Source organism: Heteronotia binoei, chromosome 4 (genome assembly GCF_032191835.1).
Source record: "Heteronotia binoei isolate CCM8104 ecotype False Entrance Well chromosome 4, APGP_CSIRO_Hbin_v1, whole genome shotgun sequence".
Lineage (NCBI taxonomy): Eukaryota > Metazoa > Chordata > Lepidosauria > Squamata > Gekkonidae > Heteronotia > Heteronotia binoei.
In genome coordinates this window covers 22,574,085-22,599,015 of record NC_083226.1, presented here as the reverse complement: position 1 = coordinate 22,599,015, position 24,931 = coordinate 22,574,085, and the positions used below count along the sequence as shown (strand labels likewise).

The 24,931-nt window shown below is 47.7% G+C and overlaps 1 protein-coding gene across 3 annotated transcripts in view; it reads right to left on the bottom strand.

Annotated features, from left to right (window-relative positions):
• Positions 1 to 1,862: 1,862 nt before the first annotated feature.
• The window catches only part of ZYX (zyxin), a 45,364-nt gene continuing 22,295 nt past the window's right edge, over positions 1,863 to 24,931 (bottom strand). For 2 of the 3 annotated variants that reach the window (XM_060236945.1, XM_060236944.1), the window contains exons 3-10: positions 17,167 to 17,354; positions 15,525 to 15,623; positions 14,219 to 14,728; positions 7,592 to 7,742; positions 6,890 to 7,062; positions 5,178 to 5,356; positions 4,943 to 5,063; positions 1,863 to 3,091 (exon numbers count right to left, since the gene is read on the bottom strand). In XM_060236945.1, the coding sequence (XP_060092928.1) occupies positions 2,981 to 3,091; positions 4,943 to 5,063; positions 5,178 to 5,356; positions 6,890 to 7,062; positions 7,592 to 7,742; positions 14,219 to 14,728; positions 15,525 to 15,623; positions 17,167 to 17,354 (1,532 nt within the window). In that variant the 3' untranslated portion in view covers positions 1,863 to 2,980. The remainder of the gene's footprint in view (positions 3,092 to 4,942; positions 5,064 to 5,177; positions 5,357 to 6,889; positions 7,063 to 7,591; positions 7,743 to 14,218; positions 14,729 to 15,524; positions 15,624 to 17,166; positions 17,355 to 24,931) is intronic. The other variant, XM_060236946.1, reaches the window with a different exon arrangement.

The following is a 24,931-nucleotide window of genomic DNA, read 5'->3' as shown; positions in this document are numbered from 1 at the left end:
TTCACCCAGAGCAGTCCCACACAGAATAGAGCACCTGCTAAGCTGGAGACAAGTCAGCCACTGGAGGAGGAGGAGGGCTGGTTTTATAATCCCATCCATCACTACCCAGAGGAGTCTCGGAGCGGCTTACAATCGCTTTCCCTTCCTCTCCTCACAGCAGACACCCTGTGAGGGAGGTGGAGCTGAGAGCGCTCTGAGAAAACGTCTCTTGAGAGAACAGCTCCAAGAGGAACTGTGACCAGTGTTCCTTCTAAGCTGAGTTCGTGTGAGCTAGCTCCCAGTTTTTTAGCTTCCGGCTCACACATTTTTGTCTTCGCTCAGGAGAAATGGCCCCAGAGCAAACTCATTGATGCAGTAGATTATCACTTTAATGCCAGTAGGTCACAATGTAAGAATTTTTGCCCACAAGACTCCACAGCTTAGAGGGAGTCTTGACTATGACTAGCCCAGGTCACCCAGCAGGCTTCACGTGGAGGAACAGGGAATCCAACCTGGCTCTCCAGATTAGAGTCTGCTGCTCTTTGACCAATACACCACTTCTGGCTAAGTATAGTGTGGTCCACTCACCCACCCTTTCTTCCCAAGCAGATGGAATGGGTGGGGGGAGAGAGAATTAAGCCCACTGAGCACCACACGTTCCACCAGCCTAATCTAGTGCAAAAACCAACTTTCCTTCTCCACCTCATACACGAGGAACCACCTAGGGAGCTGAAAGCCACTAGCAGAGACTAACAATTCAAAATGCTCTCCAATTATTTTTGTAAAAAAACAGAAGAATGAATCCTTGCTGTCATTTTCCTCCACCCTTGAAGGCTTCTTGCCATTCAAAGATGGCGAGGGGTCTGGAGACCAAGTCCTATGAAGAAAGGTTGAAGGAGCTGGACATGTTTAGCCTGGAGAGGAGGAGGCTGAGAGGTGTTATGATCACCATCTTCAAGTACTTGAAGGGCTGTCATATAGAGGAGGGTGTGGAATTGCTTTCTGTGGCCTCAGAAGGTAGGACCAGAACCAACGGGTTGAAATTAAATCAGAAGTTTCCGACTCAACATTAGGAAGAACTTCCCGACAGTTAGAGCAGTTCCTCAGGGGAACAGACTTCCTTGGAAAGTGGTGGGCTCTCCTTCCTTAGAGGCTAGATCGCCATATGACAGCAATGCGGATCCTGTGAATTCAGGGGGAGGTATTTGTGAATTTCCTGCATTCCGCAGAAAGTTGGACTAGATGACCCTGGAAGTCCCTTCCAACTCTATTATTCCATGTGGCATTCACTTGAGATCAGTTTCCCACCACTGCACATAAATCTCTGGGCAGTCGTCACATGACTGGTGCCACCTAGTCCTTTCAAAGCCCACCTCCTCTGCTTGCCTACGTTGTAACACAACAGGGGAGAGGGGGGTCTACTCCAGCAGACAGGAACCAAACAGCCTCTGAGGAGATCCTAAAAACATACTAAAAAACACTGTCGGCAACAATGAAGAGAGACAGAACTAAGCCAGCTGGATTCCAAACTCTCCGCAATGACACTGTATTGTTTTGTTTTGTTAAGAATATAACTGGGGTCACACAGCAACATTTTTAGATGGGAAGCACTGCGGAGAAAAGTTGCCAAGAATGCGTGTGGCAAAAGGGGGAAAAGCAAACACACGCACAGAGACAACAACTTATAACAAGCCATTTTCCTTTCAGCAAAAAACGATGATTCTAACTCGACACCAATTCGGATAGTGTGGGAGGGCATTTTGGCTTTGCCGTGCTCCAGCTCTTGCGGCGTACAAAGCCAGGCGCACAGTAGGGAGTTTTAAGAACGGACGACTGCCAAGTAGTGCGGCAATGATCACAAACACACACAGGGAGGCTGAACGTTACGATGCAAAAAACCCCAAACCTCATAAAGTTTATTGGATGCAGAGAATGGCCGGGACAGTACAATATCCAAGATGATGGTGCAGCCCAGAAACTCAAGTTCAGCTCGGCGATCAGCAGCCGGAGAGAGCTCCAAAGAGAACAGTCTGTGGGAGGCTGCTACACGTGAGAAGGGCGGCAGTGATCCGAGTACAGAGGCAGCGAGTAAACAAACCCCCTCCCTTGAGGATGACGGCTCTCTCAACCCAGATTCGGAGTGCTTACAAGCTTCTTGTAAACAGATGAGTTCTTTGGATAGCTGACTATGCTGAAGCCAAAAACACCACAAAGGATTTTTAAAAAAAAAAAAAAAAAAAGAGGAGGAATGGAAAAGGGAGGGGGAGAAGTGGTCCATCAACCTTGGACCCAAGAGCATTTTCCTCGCTGGCGGAAAGAAAAAAGTTTAGGTAAGCCAGCCAACGGCTTCCTGCTGCCCACCCTACAGAACAAGGTCTGATGAGGTCCTAAGAAAAAAAGGAAACCGGCAGCTCAGTGTGCAGTTGAGCATTCCAAACCTGAACACAGGACCCCATGAAGGAAGGAAAAGCAGAGCCCCAGGTCACAGGGCTCACAAACAGGAGATGGACACAGCTTAGAAGATGCCAACAGGGTTCTCCAGGATTCGTTTTCTCACTAACCTTAGGGTGAGACCTGCTCCAAGTCATTTCGTGCAGCATCAAGAACTATGTACTGCAGCCAGAGTGGGGAAGGGGGGATTAAAGAAGACACCATCTTGTAAGGGCAAGATAAATTGTTTTAAAAGGGGAGAGGGGACCGGGAAGCCCCTTAGTGGGAAGGAAAAGATATTAGACTGGATCCCTTCTGCTAGCGGAAGCCCGTTCCCCCAGTGGAAGAAGCCTTCTCCAGGACAAGACATTCAAACGGGCTCTTTCGGCTGAAGGAACACGCCTCCGCTAGCAGAACAGATCCCCCAAGGTTCGACCCGTCGCCAGAATCTAGGTAGAAATGCACAATGATTTGGACAGAAGACTAGGAGTGGGAATCGCAGAGGGACCTTTAACCCACTGTTTTTTGGAGAAAAGAGGGTACCCTGAGGGCACATCATGCTCCGAGGCCCTCAGGCTGCCGCTTTGACACGCGTGGTGTGGCACTTTCTGCACAGCACATGACCATCCAGGGGGAAGCACCCGTTGTCGTCTGCTTCGATGGAGAGGGGTTTCCCACAATCCTGGAAGGGACAAGAAGAGAGAGGGAGAATCATGAAAAGCTGACAATATCAATGCAAAATGGAGACGCGGTGGCAGAAAGTGCTGTCACAGCCACTTCTGGTGACCCTGTACGGCAGGGGTGGCCAACGGTAGCTCTCCAGATGTTTTCTGCCTACAACTCCCATCAGCCCCAGCCATCAACCATACTGGCTGGGGCTGATGAGAGTTGTAGGCAAAAAACAACTAGAGAGCTATCGTTGGCCATCCCTGCTGTACGGTTTTCGCAACAAACAGAGGTGGCTCACCCCATCGCTTCCCAACTCTCAGGCAGATTTTTCCTGCCAAAACTTAGTTCTGTTCTGTTTCCAAGCTGCCCCTCAGTTGTGTATATTTCTTCTTTGTCATAGAAGACTTGACTATCCCGCCGTCAAACATTTAGTTTGGCTTTTGACCCAGCTCAAGAACTTGAGGGGAAAATGGAATCCCTCTTGTATTAATTAACTGCTTTATTTTTTTTAATCTGTGTTAATTGTTTGACTGTTCCATTGTTTATTTGATTGCTATATTGTTGGTTTTTAATTGTTTTACCATGTTGGAATCCGCCCTGAGCCCACTATGGGAAAGGGCGGACTATAAATTTACAGAAATAAATAAATAAATATTAAACTCTTTGAAATGACACTCAAGACTGTATAACTTTCAAAATAGAGTAAAATATTTTTCTTTAACTGACGGGATATATAGGATAAGTCAAGGTTTAGAAATGCTGAGGTAAAAATTGTATTTTGTACAGGAACGATTTCTTAAAACCGAGATTGTAGCGTTGTGGCTTATTTTCAGAGATTTCTACATCTTTTCAGTGGGAGGTATTTTGCTTAGTCTATTTCAACAGTTTCGATATTATTTCACACTACTTCACACAGAGTTTCCTGGAGATTTGCTTTCTCAGAGTATCTAACTTTCTCCCTTTTGAAATCACGGTTTTCCACTACCTCCTGAGGCCTCTAATGCTTATTCCCTTCACCACAGAACAGAGTTCTCTTCAGAGCTCAACCCCTTTTTAACTAGCAGGAAATAGTCTTCTGTTCTCTAGGAAGTAATAACCCTTTTTCTGTTTTGCTTTTGATTGGGAGTTATAGCCTAACAATGCAGTCACCCTTGCCAAATCTCTCTTCCAGTGCTGCTGTCTGTGTAAAGTAGCTTTTAGCTCTCTAGACTTAGAATCACAATTCTCCATCAGAGTAGTTCTTATTCAATTAGGGCACAGGAGTCTCTTCTCTCAGAAGAACCTTTCTGACTAATCCTGTCAGAACCACTGACTCCAGTTGTCTCTTTCTCTGTCAGAAAGCCAACTCGCTGGCTTACTGACCCCAAATGAGAAGCCCTTTTCCCTCCAATACACACCTGATCATTTATTTTCTCACAGCCAAGCATGTAGAGCAGTATATCAAACAAGTTCTCCACTCCGAGGAAGATTAACACCTTACCTCTTGGGCTCTCTGAACTAGTGGAATTTTAAAAATCTGCTTTTCATGCGCAATCCATCATACCATCACCTGCCTCCATGTAGTGACTCTAGACTTCCTTGGTGGTCTCTCATCCAAGTACCAACCCAGCCGACCCTGCTTAGCTTCTGAGATCTAACCAGATTAGGCCAGCCAGGTCAGGGTGATGGGAAGAATCAGGGGTGGAATTTTAGCAGGAGCTCCTTTGCATATTAGGCCACACACCCCTGATGTAGCCAGTCCTCCAAGAGCTTACAAGGCTCTTTTTTGTAAGCTCTTGAAGGATTGGCTACATCGGGGGGAGGTGGCCAAATATGCAAAGGCGCTCCTGCCAGAATTCCATCCCTGGGAAGAATTGTCATTTACCTCACATTTGTAGCATTTCATGTGGAAGTTCTTCTCTAGGGCCACCACTCGGACAGTCTCGTCTTTCCCAGGTTCCGGCATGATGGGCTCAGCACATACTGAACAGCGCGGGGCATATTTTCTGGAAGAAAGGAGGGGAGGCTTGGAAGAGTCCAATCTTCAACAGCGGCATTCAAACTGAGCAAGAACTCGAGGGGGAATGGGGGAATTGCCCTGAGGTAGAAAAAGCAAATACCTGTGGTAATCGTCCACACAATGGGGCTGATTGGCTTTGTCCACAATGAAGGACGCCCCCTCCAGGGGTTTGTGGCACACCACGCAGGTGAAACACTGAGGGTGGTAAGAATTGCCTGTGGCGCGCAGCATCCGGTCTGTGATGGTCTGCTTGCAAACGCAGCACTTTTCCAGAGTGGCCTGAAGAACAAAGAGGAGGGTCAGAGAGGAAGCGGAGTCAGCGATGAAACCACTAGAGGGACAGTATCAGAGAAAGGATCTACAGCTCAGTCCACATTATTGCCTGGTCTATTTAGCTGCTATTTCTCTGAGCTCTTTCTCTAATTTCCCCTTCTTTAATATATACATGACGCTGCTCCTCACATGGAAAACAGCTGAAATGCGGGGCAATACAAATCTGTTGTTTTTAAATATTCTGTAAACCGGGGTGGCCAAACTTTCTTAACATAAGAGCCACATAGAATAAACATCAGATGTTTGAGAGGGAGGGAGGGAGGGAGGGAGGGAGGGAGGGAGGGAGGGAGGGAGGGAGGGAGGAAGGAAGGAAGGAAGGAAGGAAGGAAGGAAGGAAGGAAGGAAGGAAGGAAGGAAGGAAGGAAGGAAGGAAGGAAGGAAGGAAGGAAGGAAGGAAGGAAGGAAGGGAGGGAGGGAGGGAGGGAGGGAGGGAGGGAGGGAGGTAGATGGGGAGAGGGAGGGAGATAGATGGGGAGAGGGAGAGGTGGAAAGAAAGCAACTGTAACTTTAAACGCATTCCCCAAGCCGCCGGCTGGATTGGCTTGGAGAAATTATTTAAAGAAAGAAATGTCTTCTCCAAGCCAGCTGATGGAACGGTGAGGGCTTCAAGAGCCACACAATATGTGTGAAAGAGCCACATGTGACTCCTGAGCCAGTTTGGCCACCTCTGCTGTAAACAATCAGCTGAGGGAGTAACATATTGGGATGGAACAAAATGTAACGGGAGGAGCTAAAAAGAATATGGGCAATGGAGTCAAATTAATTAATTTAATTAATTACGGTATGGCAGGGGTGTGGTACAGCCAGTAGGATTATTTGGGGGGCTTGGAGAAACAGGGCCTTTTTTGAAGCAGCAACTCCTTTGCATATTAGGCCACACTCTCCTGATGTAGCCAATCCTCCAAGAGTTTACAGGGCTCTTAGTACAGGGCCTACTATAAAGCTGCAGGAGGACAGACATTAGGGGTGTGTGGCCTAATATGCAAAGGAGTTCCTGCTACAAAAAAAAGCCCTGCAGAGAACTGTCACTGGTCCAAAGTCACCCAGCTGGCTTCATATGGAGGAGTGGGAAACTGGTTCTCCAGATTAGAGTCCGTTGCTCTTAGTCTCTACACCACACTGGCTCTCCCAATTGAGTCAGCTGGATTCTGATGGGGCAGTATACAGTCTACCTTCATGACAAGGGCAAGGATAGATGGTGAGGCCCTAAGAGGTTCCAACTAGTACATCTCTAGCCTGCTGTTCCTCCAAGAAGCTTAGCCTTCTTCTCCCTTCCCCATGTCATCCTTCCAAACACCACCTGCAGAGGCAGGCAAGGCTGACCAAGAGTGTGTGACTAGCCCAAGGTCACCCAGGGAACTTCCAGGGCAGGGTGTGGATCTGAACCCGAGTCTCTCAGATCCTGGTCCAACACTTTAAGTCCCTACACCATGCTGACAGCCAGCTACCACCCCCCCTCCAGCCCCAACACACACTTACAGCATAGCAGTCCTCACAGAAGGGCTTCTCGTCCACGTTGTAGAATTGCTGCCCCTGCAGCTGCCTCTCACACTTGAAGCAGGTGAAGCACTCGACGTGGAACAGCTTGTCCAGGGCACGGACAGCTGGCTGCGTTCGCGACAGGGCCTTGTTGCAAAGGCCACACAGCTCGGCTGTGATGGGAAGGGAGGAGGAAGAAGGCAATTTCAAAACACAGCGCTGCCAACTAATGAGAGCTACCCGCCCCTCTTAAGTATTTTTCTCCTGCTCTTTCAGTCTCAGCAGGGCCAACGTAACAGAGACAACTTTTCTTGGCATGGACACAAAGTTCTAGGGAAAGCGACACCTGCTTAAAAGTTCGGCGTGTCAGGCCGCATCCACACATGGTTGGATAACGCATATAGCAGTAATCTGGCAACTGGATCTGGCAACTGAGCAAGACTGCGTAGGATGCAAATGATGACTACTACATAGTGATAGTGGGGAATTGAACCCAGTTCTCCAGATTATCATTGCTCTTGGTCACTACACCGCACTGGCTCTCCCAATTGAGTCAGCTGGATTCTGCCTCAGTTGGAAGAGCCAGTGTGGACAGAGGCTCAATCTACAGCTAAAGCTGGACCAAGATAGGTATTAAAAGAAAGGAAACTCTCTGGACAGAAATTCAATTGTCTTCTCCCTTCTGCACTTGCATAAACATACCAGGAGTGGAAGCCTCTGCAAGAGGAGGGCGGTCCATGTCCTTCATCAGCTTCTGAGTTAACATCTCCAGCTCTTCCACCTCCTTCATAGTCAGAGCTGAGTTTCCCCTGGGAGGATCTGACCCTTCGTTTGCAAAGGCTACAGGGTTGCGCTGGACAAAAAGAAAACACAGATCCAAGAGTCACTTGGAATCATTCAAAACAAATCCAGTTCACACTCCCCACTCCAAGCCACATATTCCATAACATGCACATTCTTGTTTCGGTCACTGAAGGAAGCAGATTCAACTCTTGGGTGCTGTAACCAGAACACACTTAAGCCAGCGCTAGCTAAATTGGTTTACCTGGTTAAACTTAGAAATAAACTGACTGATTAAGCTGGGCCCATAACCTGTTGGATTAACTGGAATAGTTACCGTAATCCATGTCCGCACTGATTAGTTTAGCAGAGTGCTTTAAGCTATACATGCAGCATTGTCCCCATTCCAGGTATCCAAGCCAGGTCACATAGTTACACAGAGCAACTCTTCTGGTTGAAGACTAATCACAGCCTCTTTACTTAAGAACTACATTCTATAGAGCAGGGGTTGCCAAACTTGCTTAACATAAGAGCCACAAAGAATAAAGGTCAGATCTTTAAGAGCCGGAGGGAGGGAGGGAAGGAGGGAAAGAAGGAAAATAGATGGGGGAAGGGAAGGGAAAAGAAAGCAACTAATTTAAAATGCATTCTCCAAGCTACTAGCTGGCTTGGCTTGGAGAAGGGATTTAAAGAGACAAATGCCTTCTTCAAGCCAACTGATGGGTTGCTAGGGGCTCTGAGAGCCACACAATGTGTGTGAAAGAGTTCCTGAGCCACAGTTTGGCCACCCCTGCTACAGAGGGAAAGCTTAGAGATAGGGATAATATACTAGTCTAACTTACTATGGATGGAAGCGGATGGTGAGAGGACGCATCTGCATCATTGTGCCAAGATGGAGACAATGCGTCCTCCCCTCTTGGTGTTTGCAAGGGAAAGTGTGTTGTGGGAGAGGAGGACTGGAAGGAAGGAAAAGCGATTTCCTTGGGAGGAGCAGTCTACATATCAAAAGGGAAAGTGGCAGAAGAGTAAACACAGGAAGAAAGCCTAGTCTGCCTATCTCTCGCCACACCATCTGGAGGCTACAGCAAGGGACAACGCATCCTTCACATCTGACGACATGAGCTCAAGATGACTGAATGTGGACTAGCCTCTCTAACCCTGCTTGAGAGCTTCCTCCACCCACCCCCGCCTCAGAAAAGTCCTTCCCATCTCATCAGGTCTGCACACCTCTGAACCTTTATCCCACAGTTAGGGAAGATGCCTACGCTTCTTACAAGGAGCCATGCTCTTCCACCAAAGAGCCTCTTTCACCTTTTAATGGGCTGCCCAGAGAGGGAATTGCAGCAGGCACTCTGGGATAAAAGAAGCATGCACCAAACTCCCTCGTCTACAGAAGCACTGGATGGCTTACACATTTCCTAGATAAAAGAACACACACTCCCCTTAACCGTGCCAGAGAGAATATTTAGCTTTGTCTTTTTTCAGAAGTCTGCAAACCCACACATTTCGATTCTTTTTAAAAACACCTGTCTGGGATGGCGTCCAAGCAGGACTGTTCTCACTCCGACTTTTCAAAGAAACGAACAGAGCTAGGCAGCAAGGCGCACACAAGTGGATCTGGCAACACATGAGTCAGACTCTTCGTTTATCAAAGGCAGCACAGGCTGCCCTGGCTGGAAGCAGCTCCCAGGGGTCTCCGGTGGAGGTCCTGAATGCCGCCTACGGTCTGAGTCTCTTCAGCGGCACGCAGAATTGATGCTCTACCACCAACGTGCCTAATCGGACAGTAGGGTTAGGCTTTACAACAGTTTGCAGAAAGCAATCAGCCTCCACTTTGATCAGGAATGTGGTTTTATTTAATCCGGGAGCCACAGTGGCAATTCTGAGACACCCCCCCCCCCAAGAACCGCAATGTTCAGAGGCAAGTGATAAAACATAAGGAGGGCCGAGGCCTGTTTCTCATTCGCACACCTAGAGGCATTGGGCCAGCCACGGTCAGAAACAGGAGAGAAGCAAAACAGACCCTCTGCCCTACTGCACAAGCTTTTAAAAAATAAGTTTAAAAAAACAAAGAGAGCCCTGACCTGGATAGCTCAGGCAAGCCTGATCTCGTCAGTTCTCAGAAGCTAAGCAGGGGGTGAACTGTGGTTAGTACCTGGATGATGGGAAACTTCCTTGAAATACCCAGTTGGAAAGCATGGGCAGGCTCTATTCAGCCGCCTCTCTGAATATCCTCCAGGCCCCCAGTAGGGATCAGTCACCAAAGATCAACATGACTTCCAGGTGCAGACACACACGCAAATACATGCACACAAAATACAAAACAAAAAACAAAAACCGAGGGACAGGGAAAGGGTTTATGTGTTTTCCTGGATGGCAGGGCCAAAGGATTATCAAGTCTACATTGTGAAGCTCTCTTACTTCTTGTGTAGCTGACAAAGGGAGCAACAGCCCTACCTTAAAACCTCAAGGGCCCCTAAGGTGCTGGTGGACTCAAAAGCCAGCTGTTTTACTGCCGACTAACACAGTAACCAGGAGTGAAATTCTAGCAGGAGCTCCTTTACATATTAGGCCACACACCCCTGATATAGCCAATCCTCCAAGCGCTTACAAGGCTCTTTTTTGTAAGCTCCTGGAGGACTGGCTACATCAGGGGTGTGTGGCCTAATATGCAAAGGAGCTCTTGCTAGAATTCCACCCTTAATGGTAACTCTATTTTCCAGTGTATTGGGATTCAACAAGAAACTACCAGCTGTCAGACAGCAAAATTTAACTACCACAATTCTAGGGACTTTGGAAACAACTCCTCCTACAGAGAGGCTGTCCGATCCTGGGACGCAAGAATCAGAAAACTTGCAGAAGGCTACCTCTTAAGCTGCTTCGCCAGCCCCGCTACAAATTCAAAAGCAAGAGAGAATACCCAGGCTCTGGCAGCCCTTGGCACACGAAGCCAGAAAGCTGAATTAATTTTAAACCTCTTGTGTCAGCTGCGCAGAGTGCCACGATTCCGCATCAAAAGATGATTAGGGCATTACACTGTTCAGTGCACACAGGGCTTCTCTTCAGCTAGAACAGATTTTTTTTTGGGGGGGGGGGTGCGGGGTGTGTGTGTGTTTCTGCTCACAGGCGCATGTCTTGTACTCTAAATTTCAGGACTTATTTTGAAAGATCTCTACACCTCCCAGGCCAAAGGCTTTCTAAAGCAGGTTGTGTCGAACTCATTTGTTTTGAGGGCCGGATCTGACATAAATGAGACCTCACCAGACCGGGCCATGTGTGTACCTATTTAAGATTAGGTAGCAGAGATATAAACTTTATAAAGGACAGAGAGAAACACAGTTAAAATATTTTTTTTAAAAAAACTTAAAAGATGTTTAAAACATTAGCACTCATAGGTCTTAAAGACGCTTTCTTTGTATTTCTCCCATGGGATCCAGGGAACTGGGCAAAGGAAGCTCTGGCTCTTTCCTTCCTTCCCCAGGGGACCAGGAGGGGGAGGAGCCTCAGCCAATAGCAGGAAGAGAGGCTTGTCTCAGTAACTTTGCTGTGCGATCTAGAGAGCCTGGCAAAGGAAGCTATTCCGCCTTCCTCCCCCAAGGGAGGCATCTCAACCAATGGAGAAAATAGAGGCTTTGCTCTGCAGATCCTCTGCCCAGTTCCCTGGATCCCATGGAAGAAATACAAAGAAAGCACCTTTAAGACCAACAAGTGCTTATGTTTTAAGATTTAAAAAAAAAAAATTAATTGTGTTTGTCTGTGTCCTTTATAAAGTATTCTATCTCTGCTACCTAATCACCATAGGTAGCCAGTTTGGTGTAGTGGTTAAGGAGAGCCAGTTTGGTGTAGTGGTTAAGTGTGCGGACTCTTATCTGGGAGAACCGGGTTTGATTCCCCACCCCTCCACTTGCACCTGCTAGCATGGCCTTGGGTCAGCCATAGCTCTGGCAGAGGTTGTCCTTGAAAGGGCAGCTGCTGTGAGAGCCCTCTCCAGCCCCACCCACCTCACAGGGTGTCTGTTGTGGGGGAGGAAGGTAAAGGAGATTGTGAGCCGCTCTGAGACTCTTCGGAGTGGAGGGCAGGATATAAATCCAATATCATCTTCTTCATCTTCTTCATACTGTTAGATCATTTTGTTTTATTGTTTTAGCTGTTATAAACTATTTAATGTATTTTAATATTTATTAATCTTATTGTTAAAAATTCATGTTGTAAGCCGCCCTGAGCCCGCCTCGGTGGGGAGGGCGGGATATAAATCGAATAAATAAATAAATGGGAACAAACACGGCCCGGCCCTACAAGGTGCCATTTATGTCAGATCTGTCCCTCATAACAAATGAGTTTGACACCCCAGGCTTAGAGAAAGCACTGGTCCCAACCTCTTACTCCAACATGGTACTTTGCTTCTTGGCACTCACTTGCTGCTTCCCCCAAACAATCAAAATATAAACAAAATCTGACTTTTCACCATTTCACTGAAGTATGAAGAGGCCAGAAGATACCCCCATGGGTACACGAGGCTCAGAGGCAGAGAATCAAGCAATATGCGGTGTAAAAGGCCTCTACCTAAGCTGGATTGAGATAGAAGTCTCCAGACAGAAGAATCAAGCAACATGCGGTGTATAAGGCCTCTACCTAAACTGGATTGAGATAGAAGTCTCCAGACAGAAGAATCAAGCAACATGCGGTGTATAAGGCCTCTACCTAAGCTGGATTGAGATAGAAGTCTCCAGACAGAAGAATCAAGCAACATGCGGTGTAAAAGGCCTCTACCTAAGCTGGATTGAGATAGAAGTCTCCAGACAGAAGAATCAAGCAACATGCGGTGTATAAGGCCTCTACCTAAGCTGCTGCCAAATTGTTCTCCTGTAACAACTCACAGGAGAAAGCCGTGCCATGGAACACTATACAGAAGCAAACAGCTCAAGGCACAATACTGCAAATGGTGTAAACTGCATTGAGAAATGTACAATAAAACACTTATGAAAAAGTTCTCGTCACACAATCATTCTATACTGTACACAGACGACAACATTTTCTGCATGACTCAAAGTGAATCTGTGATTGCATCACTGGTTTCGATTGCAAGCAAACGCCTGACGAAGTTTTGGGAAACGGCTTTGATTACCGGTCTGCTGTAGCGTGCTTCTGTTCTGTTGGGACTTCTGGACCAAGTTCTTTTTGAATCCACATGAGCAACAGAAGACAGAGCATGGCTCCTCATTACTTTTAACAGCTCCGATGTAGACTCTGATTTAGGTCTATTGCATTTTGCACTAAGGTGTGTCAAGTTTCGAGTCAGCACTGAAATCAACTGTCTACGTACCATATAGAATGATTGTGTGACAAGAACTTTCCCATAAATGTTTTACTGTACATTTCTCAATACAATTTATTCCATTTGCAGTATTGTGCCGTGAGCTTTTTGCTTTTGTACCAAATCTGAGTAGACAATACTGACCTCGATGGGCCAATGGTCTGATTCAGTATGAGGCAACTGATGAACCCCGTAGGAGCTCAGGAGCTCGAGCTCAGTCACAAAGCATGACAAGGTCCCAAGCCAAGTTTCCTCCTCTCATGGATGCCACCCAGTCCAGCACAGGAGGATGCTTGGTTTGGACCCTCCCATCTTGTGAGTGAAGTCGGCTCTCATGGCAGCCATCTTCTGGTGGCACCTGCTAGCAGTTCTCAGCACTCCTGAAGTACCCCTAAGCTCAATGTGGTCTGTTCCTTTCTGCTCTCCATCTCCAATAAGAAGGAGAAAGGAGGGGGAGAGAGGAGGAGATAGGAGGATGACGAGATGATTTATACCCCACCCTTCACTCAGAGCTTACAATTTCCTTTCCTTTCCCCTTCCCACAACAAATAACCTGTGAGATAGGTGAGGCTGAGAGAGCTCTTAGAAAATTGCTCTTTGAGAACTGTGGCTGACCTAAGGTCACTCCAGCAGCTGCATGTGAGGAGTAGGGAATCAAACTCGGCTCTCCCAGATAAGAGTCTGCACACTTAACCACTGTACCAAACTGGCTGTAGAAGGGGCTGTTTTCATTAAATATAAATCTAGGCACTTATGGGACAACCAGAGCATTGTAATCTTTCAGGGCAGGATGCATGGAAATTTGATATTCATGCAAAAAATATAATTCTGTTATTAAAGTCACTTAAGACGACAGTGCCATCTGCCAGAAGGGCAAGCTAGCTCCATTTTGGCACACTAAGAGGCTACAAGCATAGCCAGCTTTAAGAGAGGATTGGATAAACATATGAAGCAGAGGTCCATCAGGGGCTATTAGCCACAGCGTATTGATGGAACTCTCTGTCTGGGGCAGTGATGCTCTGTATTCTTGGTGCTTGGGGGGGGGGGGCACAGTGGGAGGGTTTCTAGTGTCCTGGCCCCACTGGTGGACCTTTTGATGGCACTTGGTTTTTTTGGCAGCTGTGTGACTGAGTACTGGACTGGATGGGACATTGGCCTGACCCAACATGGCTTCTCTTATGTTCTTAAGTTCTCTCCCTCCACCCAGCTCCCTCCAAAAAATGCTGTCTGCTCACCGTCTCTCGCGGGGCAAGTGGCTGGGCAGGAGGGCGGGGCTTCTCCTGGACCACAGGTCTCTCCCGCTGTTGTACATAAGTGAAAGTGGGCGGCTGTGGCTTTGGGGCTAGACCAGGCCCAGAAGGGGCTGGCGAGCGAGACTGAGAAGAGGCTGGAGCAGCAGGCTTTGGAAAACTGGAAGTAGCTGGCTTAGAGACAAATTTTGGGGCAGGAGCAACAGGGGGCGGTGTGTACTTGGGGGCAGCCGGAGCCGGTGGAGGAGGAGCAGCAGGCGACGACGTGGGGGGCTGAGCCGACGGCAAGTCTCTACGCTGCTTGGAAGTCACCCAGGGTGGGGGAGGCGGTGGCGCTTCGCCCTGTGGTTTGGGCACGTAATTCCCACTGGGACTGGAGACAGCATTGGAAGGAAAAGAAACGGGAGCGGGAACATCTTTAAGCAGAGCCACATTTTCCGAGAAGCTTTTCGGTCCAGCAGCGACACCTGCGGTGGCCGCAGACCCAGGAAATACCTGCAGGATTAAGAGAAGGATCGTCAGATACCAGAAAAGGTAAGCGGCGACAAACGAGTCGTCCCATTTCAGAATGCACTGATCCAATTTTCGTTTGGTGTGGAAAGGAAGAACGGAATTGGGGAAAGGAGATCGGCAACAGAACATGGGCTGGTTACCGATGTCCTTTTTACCACACTCCTGGCATGTAATAAGATCCTCCTTACCACCTGACAGGGGTGGGATTCAAGCAGGAGCTCCTTTGCATATTAGGCCACACACCCCTGATGTAGCCAATCCTCCAAGAGCTTACAAGGCTCTTTTTTGTAAGCTCTTAGAGGACTGGCTACATCTGGGGGTTGTGGCCTAATATGCAAAGGAGCTCCTGCTAGAATTCCACCCCTGCCACCTGGGCAAGCCAATACAGATGTCCTGGCTACCAAACCGCAAGGAAGTGCAGCTCAGGACGGATCACCTGTATGGGTTCTCTTAAGAAAACCAGGTTTCAGGTCAGAGGTGTCATCCAACAGCAGGGAGGCTGACCCTGTTCTCTCTTCTCTCAGGCCCCCCCAAGAATTGGAATTCGGTTCTATTGACAAACTGCACACCGCTGCAGATTGCAAGAGGAGACCTGCGTAACTGAAGGCCGCTGATTTTAAACATCCTCTACGCATAGATATCGAAGATGTCAAGGGGACAGGTTCTAGCCTGGCCTCTCCCCCAACAGAAGATTTTGTTATCTATGTGCAGGGATGCACGTGCTCGCACAGAGGAGCCGGGCCTCAGAAGGGCCGCCCCCCCTGTCATCACAGCTCACCCGGGGTTTGAAGGGATCGTTCTTCTCCATGTCATCCAGCATTGAGGACAAAGAATCAATCTCCAAATCAATGCTGCTCATCTTGCCACGAGCCTGCCCCTTCCATCGTGGAGGAGAAAGGAAGGCGACATGTTAGAGGTCATTCGGAGCCTGGGGGAGGCCACAAAAGATGGCGGCCGACACCAGAGAGGCTTGGTAGAGGGGCGATGAAGCTTTGCACAAGAGCAAGTTCGAGAGGCTGCAACGGGCCAGACAGACCACGAACAGAAAGGAAGTGTTGCATTGTACCATTTCCTTAAGCATCCCAGCTTCCATTGCAATTAGTCTAGCTCGCCACTTAGTGGTGCATAACGCTAAAAGAGCTAGAACTTCTAGCTGCCAGACAATCGCAGGATCTTCTGGCTGTACTACGTACACTCCCATACAATTGTCATTATTAATTCCATCGGAATACAATTGCATCTAACTCTTACAGCCAGGACGTTCATCTGTAAGCAAGTTTAGCGGAAATTGCAGAAGCAGCTATTTAGTTCACCTGGTCGTTCTCCCCATAGGAGACCCCAAAGCGGCTAACGTTGTTCTCCGCTTTTTCCCTCGCAACAATCCTAAGAGGGAGGTTTGGCTGAGAGTACGCAACTGCCTCAAGGTCACCCAGTGAACTCCCATGGCACAGCAGGGATTCGAACCCGGGCCTCCCAGATCCCAGTTTGACACTTTAACCACTACCCCATACTGGTGAAATACAATCACCACTAATCAGAAGATGGGCCTCTGTGGTACACTGCTCCACCTCGCAAAACAGTTGAAGCCAAATTATACACAGCAGCCGGTAGGGTTCGCTTATTTTATAGATCACAGAACTCCAGCTCTCTTAGTATTAAACCTGGGAGACCTTGGCGTGGAATCTTTAACTTTAACAGAGATGTACATGCATATAAAGCATGCACAACCCTAGGTAAACAGAGGATGGCAGGTGCTTCTTGAACTCAGCCGACACCCGTTTTTTAGAACCACCTCTTCTTCTTAGGACTGCCTCGGTGCTTGTTTCGTAGTATGGATTGTCATGACCCAATTTGGATAGGGTGGCAGAACAGACGTCTAACCAGGTCTCATTTTGGGCAGGAGCTCACAGGAGCGGATCTCCGGAACCTCTAAATTTTATTGCACTCTTCTTTCTTACCCTCCCCCTCAAAAAAAAATATTGCTTCTGGGCTCCATTATTCAACCCCCCTGTGAGAATTTTGCTAAACTCTTAAGATTTGACAAACTTTCTAATGTTTTTCCCCACAAAAAAAAATGGGACAGTAACCAAAATATATAAAGCAGACAGGTAGAAATCTTTATCGTGCTGCTGTGGCCACATAGGACAAAGTAATTTAAAAAGTACGACGGGAGTCAGGTTTTAATATGACAATTTTAATTCAGGAAGCATTTTAAGGTAGATGCTGAGCTGATATAATTTAGTACACTTTCCGGTGATGTCAAGGGTATGCGGCGTATGCCAGCGAGTTGTGCTAATGAGCTCCAGCACCTCTTTTTCTACAAAATGACCCATGCAAAGCGTCACGGGAACAAGAAGATAGTGTGAAACCAGGCCTGTTCCAATAAACCCCATCCTTGACTACCTTGGGTGGAGACTCACCTGGGGGGCGGGCAGCCCACTCAAAGACACAGGCTCCTCCTCCACCACTGGAGGGGGAGGAGATGGGAAGACATCTTCCGGAGCAGGGGGGAAGGGCTCCACAAATGGGGGAGGCGGGGGAGGGAAAGCGCTGTTGGAAGAAAGAACCAGGTCTTCTCCAGGAGGGGGTGGCGGGGGCGGCGGAAGATCTGCAGAGAACAGAAACATCACTCCATTAGAGTCTGTATCTTGCATCATGCTCCAACAACCTCTGTCCTGGCCAGAGATCTTCCTCCTATAGCACTCATGAAAAGAGTTTTAGTGCAATTCGTACATAAGGTGCTGCTTTAAAGGGCACACTTGCACCGTCTTCAAAGCCAATCCCCCCAATTGTTTTTAATCCTGTAGTAACTATTTTAACCTACTTTCTGTGTATGACAATCACTACGTTTGCTGAGTTGACTTGTGTAAGCCACCCTGAGCAGGCTTGCAGGGAGGGCGGGATATAAATCGAATACGATAAACAAAATAAATGAATTCTGTATCAGTACCCAAGACTAGCAGTGCCTCAGTAGGTCAAGATCTCCTTTAAGCGCATGCCGAGGAACACGGCTCCTCCCACACTATTCCCCATATTGATGGAGCAAGCGTTTACTCACTTGACAACACGGCTGCTCAAATTATACGTACATAGAAAGGCATGCACCTGACGCTAAACCAAAATGCAAACAGGAAACAGCCTTAAAAAAAAAAAAAAACCCACAACACAATCAATGCCATATTTATCTCATATAGATCTCTTCCCAGATCTCTCATGCACCTTGCCTACAATCAGGCTTTGAATTCAGCAGAAGCTCACAGGAGCACAGCTCCTGAACCTTTCTGAAGGTTCCCCCTCTTCCTCCCCACCTACCTTGTCTATTGAATAGTAGGTGCAGCTGCATAACAATCCCTGGATTAAAAGAGCTGGCAGCCAGCCAGCCACCAGGGGCTTTGCAACACCCCCAGCAGCCCTCATTAACTCTTGGAGAAGCCCACACCACCTTTCTCGACTTATGTGATTTTGAGCGGCAGGTGGCTTGCTGGCCTTTTGACTGTGGGAGGTGGCCAAGGAAAGCCCCAGGTGAGCGAGGCCTGCTTGGGCTGGCAGGATCTCTAGCTCACCCAGGACTCTCCTCTCCCTCTAAGATGAGTTAGCGTGAGCTAGCTCACAGTCTTTTAGCCTGCGGCTCAGACATTGTTTGTCTTCGCTCAGGAAGGATAGCCCCAGAACAAACTGATTTATGCAGTAGATCACAGCTTCAGTGCCAGTAGCTCACGGAGCAGAATTTTTGCTCACAAGACTCCACAGCTTAGAGGGAGCGTTGGTTACAACTCACACTCTGTATCATCACCCAACATCCCCCTCACATTTTTTTTTTTTAAATTTGCAGTAGACATTGTTCTCCATTCAGGCCAAACAAGACTGCTAGCTGCATTGTCTAAACTGGCAACTTCTCAGACCAAACAGGAAGTTACATTCCGTCTCCGTTTCTCCAAGAAGTAACTTTGGAGCTTCAAAATGATATGTGCTCAGGGAGGGAGGGAATTTTGTGAGAACACCAGGTGGTGTATTGGGGGGGACCACTTAACAGTGGCATTTTACAGCATCTGCCAAAGGGGGGCTATCTGATTTGTCTGAAAGGGTGGCTAAAAATATCCTTTGTTAGGCAAAAGAGGCTCATCATCACATCACACCGGTGTTGTTCTTGCACAATTATAAATTTAAGGCTTTTTTTTCCCACAAAGATGTTCCATTATGGTGGTGGAATGCCTTGTATTTATTGGGAGTGAGATGAGAAAGCATGTTAAATTTGGCTATTTACAACTTTACCACACTTTAAACCAGACCGGGAGTGGCCAAACCTGCTTAAATAATAATAAACATCAGACGTTTAAGAGCTGCAAGGGAAGGAAACAAAGGAAAGGGAAAGAGGAGGGAAAGGGAAGGGAAAGGAAAGGAAATAGATGGGGAGGAAAGGTGGAAAGAAAGCAACTTTAAATGTATTCTCCAAGCCACCAGCTGGCTGGACTTGGAGAAGTGATTTAAAAAGACAAATGGCCCTCTCCTAGCCAGCCAATGGGATTATGGGGGTTTTGAGAGCTGCACAATGTGTTTGAAAGAGCCACATGTGGCTCCCAAGCCACAGTTTGGCCACCTCTGAGCCAGAACAAGGCTATGATGGGTATCGGGCCTAGTCCCAAGACTGGGAGAGGGAAAAGGAACCAGTTGAGGCCTCTCACTAACCATGTCATCCCTTTACTTTTGCCAACAACATCCAAATTTACTATGGAGGGAAAGCTCTGCACTCTGGGAAGAGCTATTCAGACAACTCCACCCCAGTTCAGTGCTTCGGAGTCAGGAGAGAGCATTGAAAAAGACCAGGCAGCAGGTGTTGTGAAAGACCTCTACCTGAGACCTTGGACAGCCACTGTCAGTCTGAGTAGACAATATGGACTTCGATGGACCAAGGGTCTGATTCAGTATAAGGCACCCATTTCTCATTGCCTCTTCGGAGATGGCCAGCCTGGCCCAGGTTTGTTAAAGAGAAGCCTTGCTACGCCCAAGACTCTGGCCTCAACTAGGTTACCAACCTTCAGTGGAAACTGGAGATCTCCCAGAATGACAGTTGATGTCTCTGGAGAAAATGGCTGTGTTCTCTGAGGCTCCAAACCTCTGAGGCATTTCCTCTCAGAGGTTCGGAGCCTCAGAGAACACAGCCATTTTCTCCAGGGAGAAAATGCCTCAAAGGTTTGGAGATGGAGCCTGGGAAAGGAGGGATGTGGAGAAAATGGCTGTGTTCTCTGAGCCTTTCCCAGGCTCCATCTCCGAACCTCCACACATCTCCCAACACAAAGTTAAACACTCCAGGCCTTACCGATGGATGGGAAGATGGAGAAGGAGGACTGAAACCAGGGGCAGATTGAGGTAAAATGCCCCAGGAGGAAGTGACAGTAAGCAATGGACGGCTTCAAAAGGGGATTGGATCAACATACGGAGCTGAGGGTGCTATGGAAATGACAGTAACAAAATACATTTTAAAACATGGGTGTCAAACTCATTGTTATGAGGGCCGGATCTGATATAAATGAAACCTTGTGTCATAAAAAGTAACGTCAGATAGCGGAGACAGAAACTTTATAAAGGACGCAGACAAACAGTGAAAGGTTTTTTTGAAGCTTTAAATAAAACTTGCTTAAAAGATTAGCACTCGAACAATATTTTAGTTAACAGTCAGAGGGAGAAGGAAGCAGACTTGATCACGGGCCTGATAAGAACTCTCCGGGGGGGGGGGGAGCTGAATGTTTGACACCCCTGGTATAGATGGAACTCTCTGGGACAACTGATGCTCTGTATTCTTGGTGCTCGGGGGGGGGGGGCAGTAGGAGGGCATCTTGTGTTTTGTCCTCACAAATTGGACCTCCTGATAGCACCTGTTTTTTTGGGCACTGTGTGACACAGAGTGTAGGACTGGATAGGCCGCTGGCCTGATCCAACATGGCTTCTCTTATGTTCAGTTGGGGCTTGGCTCTGTCTCAGCAGTACCCAAGGTAATGGTCCACACGGTTGACCTTAAATAGCGAATCCACCCCAATCAGTTCTTCCTACGCTGGCCAATATGGTGGACACGTAGCTAGACTCACCTCACCTTCCTCATGCCAGTTTCTAGGATGTCTCTCTCTACGGTAAGCTGCCCTTTTCAACTTTGCACATCTGATTTGTCCAAAAACATTTGTAGCCGGAGACAAAGAATTCAGGCGCTGGAAAAACACGAGTTCCCCTAAGTCTTAAGAATTTGCTTGGAACACCTAAAGCTATCATTTTGGCTTTCACTGCAGCCATGCGGCACACACAGCTTATTCATGTGAGTTATTCCGGCCCCGCCTGTTTGACTGGTACCATCTGTGGTACTCCTGACGGTTGTTACACAGTGTTCCTCTCGTCTGCCTGTGTGGGCTGATCTAGGAAGGCTAAGTTCTACTTTCGGGGTCTGTTTCATTGATTGAATGTTTCAGCAGCCTGAAAACAGCTCGCTACAGCCAGGCATAGATGCCAAACCCCTTACAAAGTCCCATCAGTAAAGATAACTCCAATCTGGGTCCTTTCTCTATAGCAAGGGGTGGCCAAACTGTGGCTCTTTCACCTATCTTTTGTGGCTCTCGAAGCCTCTCCCCATCAACTGACTGGGAGAAGGCATACGAACATATGAAGGCATGTGAACATACTGAATCAGACCCTCGGTCCATCAAAGTCAGTATTGTCTACTCAGACTGGCAGCGGCTCTCCAGGGTCTCAAGCGGAGGTTTTCCACACCTACTTGTTTGGACCCTTTTTAGTTGGAGATGCCGGGGATTGAACCTGGGACCTTCTGCTTACCAAGCAGATGCTCTACCACTGAGCCACCGTCCCTCCCCAATTTCTCCCCCAGCATTTCTCTCTTTAAATCATTTCGCCAAGCCAGGCAGAGATGCTCTGTATTCTTGTGCTTGGGGAGAGGGCACAGTGGAAGGGCTTCTAGTCCCACTGGTGGACCTCTTGATGGCACTTGGGGTTTTTGGCCACTGCGTGATACGAAGTGTTGGACTGGATGGGCCATTGGCCTGATCCAACATGGCTTCGCTTATGTTCTTAAAGTTGCTTTCTTTCCACCTCTCCCTCCTCGCCTCTTTTCCTTCCTTCCTTGCAGCTCACAAACATCTAACGTTCATGTCTTGCAGTTCCAAATATCTGCTGCTTGTTCTGTATGGCTCTTACGTTAAGCATGTTGGGCCACCCCTGCTCTATAACCTCTGCCCTCATTTTGCCATTTTTTAGTCCAGAGAAGGCAGACAGGAAACTGCATCCATCTCCCACCAAATGCTTCTAACAGAAACATGAGGACTCTGATAAGCCATTATTTAAAAACAACAACAGTAACAACAGGATCCAGGTTTCTGATTCGAACAAAGAGTGAAGAAATTGGTGCTGCTAATGTCAAGAGCATAAGATCACACGTCCCACACAAGCAGAGATCCATACACAGGGAACCTGAACCCTTCTTAACACACACACCCATGACATAGTCCTCCCCCCATGCAGAGTTTTTTCTGAACAGGAGCACAGTTCTGGCTGGTTTGGTGTCAGGGGTGTGGCCTAATATGCAAATGAGTTCCTGCTAGGCTTTTTCTGCAAAAACATTGTGTGAAGCAATGGTGACATCATATGCAAACAAGTTCTTGATGAGATTTTTTTCCTACAAAAAAAACCATATGTAAAACAAGGTGACATCAGAGGGTGTGGCTTAATATGCAAATGAGTTCCTGCTGGGCTTCTTCTATGAACAAACCTCCGCCCCTATGTACCATAACCACTCTAGGGTTGCCAGTTCTGGGTTGGGAAATTTCTGGAGATTTGGGGGTGGGGCTTGGGGCAAGAAATGACCAGCATACAATGCCATATAGCCCACTTTCCAAAGTAGCCATTTCTCCAAGGGGAACTGACCTCTATCATCTGGAGACCAGGTGCAATTCCAGGAGACCTCCAGCTGCCACCGGGGAGGATGACCACACTAGCTCAGACATACCCACGCACAAACACCCCGGGCCAAGATCACCAAACCAGATTAAGCCACAAGACTGACTTCAGACGCCTTTGGGTGGGTAGCCATGTTAGTCTGAAATAGCAGAACAAAGCTGGACTCCAGTGGCACCTTTAAGACCAACCAAGTTTTATTCGAGATATTAAGTTTTCGTGTGCAAGCATACTTCCTCAGACACAGTGAAACAGAATTTCCTCAACCATTACATACAGAAAGGGGGGGAGTTGCCAGGAAGGGCCAATTAGAGTCAAGACAGAGACCGAAACAAAATTGGCTCACTTTCAGCTCACAAGAGGGTGGGGGGACCCACGGTAAGAACATAAGAGAAGCCATGTTGGATCAGGCCAATGGCCCATCGAGTCCAACACTCTGTGCAACACAGTGGCCAAAAAACCCAAGTGCCATCAGGAGGTCCACTGGTGGGGCCAGGACTAGTAGAAGCCCTCCCAATGTCCTCCCACCCAAGCACCAAGAATACAGAGCATCACTGCCCCAGGCAGAGAGTTCCAACAATATGCTGTGGCTAATAGCCACTGATGGACCTCTGCTCTATAGAAGTGGGGAAGGGCGATGAGAAAGAATTCTTGAGGTTAGAATCTATGTTGGTGCCAAGGAGAAAGAGCTCCAGGGTAGCACTGACCCCTCAAGCTGCATCCTCACTGCGGGACGGGGGGGGGGACTGGAACTGCAGATGAAAGCCAGCAAAATAAGCACACTTGGTCTTTGGAAGATGCTCAAGACCACGCTTCTCGCTCTTCTTTGCAACTCCATCCCCTCCCTTGGACCAAGCGCATGCTCGGGCAAGGAATCAAAGTGCCAGGAAAAGTCTGCATACGTTGTGAAGCCCTGCTGGTATCTGGGAGGCCCAGATCATTGCACACATCAAGGCCAAGGGAAGTGAGTGCCCTTCAAGTTATCTAGCTGAGGAGACAAGGCTCGCTTTAGGAGGGGCAGGAAGCCAACAGCTTTCATCATTCCACAGTCTCGCCAAGGACGAAAGGTCACAGGACGTGCAGCCCCTACCCTGGGCAAGCTGCCCACCCTTGCTGAGAAACTGAAAGCCGATGGGTTCTGGAAGCTAGAAATCATCAAAGTTTGCCCCGGCTAAGAACACTTTTCTTGTTTTGGGGGGGAAAAAGAGTGACGTTTGCCAAAGAAATCTCAAAATGCTTTATTAGAGTCATTTTGCAAGCATCAATATGGGCACAATTCCCACTATGCAGAGTAGGAAAGAAAAACATGGGTGATTTGGCAGTTTGGAGCCAGACAAGCCTCTCTCATTCTGCCTTTGTCTCTCTCCCTCCTCCTCCTCCTCCTCCTCCTCCTTCCTCCATTGCAACCTTCTAAATACAGAAATATCTACTGATCAAGGAAAGCAGTGGCTAAATTCTAAGGTCTCTACGGGATTTTAAAAAATAATAGCTCTGAGTACAGGATAAGCTTTGCTCAGCTTCAACAAAGATTGGGCCGCCGAGACAACCGTTATCGTCTCTGCCCTCTCATTTTAATCAGAGACATTCCAGTTTTAATCAGAGATATAATGAATATTGCTCTCCTGCGCTAAATACTGGGGTGAGCGCACTAGCAGAAGGAAGACAAGTAACAACCAAGAAGTGGTCTTTTGCGTGGTGGCCCCTCTGCTGTCTTTAAAGTACCTTTCCGAAAGGTTTTGTTTGTTTCTTTGTTTAAGTTGAGTTCTTTCTTCTCCTTCCAACGGTATGCAAAAGTAATTTGATTTGGACTGCTAATATTTTACTGAATGTCACCTCCATTTTGCACTGCAACTAGTATTGCAAACTCCAGTTTGGAAAATTTCTGGAGGTTTAGGTGCAGAACATGGGAAGCGCAGAGTTTGGGGAGGGAGCTCTGCAGAGATGTGATGCCACAGAGTCAGCTCTCCAAAGTTGCCATTTTCTCCAGGCAAACTGATCTCTGCAGTCCCCACTGGGAGATACCAGTATACAAAGAGAAAAGTGGAAAATGAATTACTAATGAATAATCAGTTCTCTAGAATTTGACTAACAAATATGCAAACCACAGGTAGTAAGTTCAATAGGAAAGTTCAACTTGCATGGAGTTTGACAGGTAAGGAATCGAAATCAGCCAATAGCTACCGTATATATTTGCTATTGACAGATTCTGATTCCTTACCTGTGGAACTTACTACC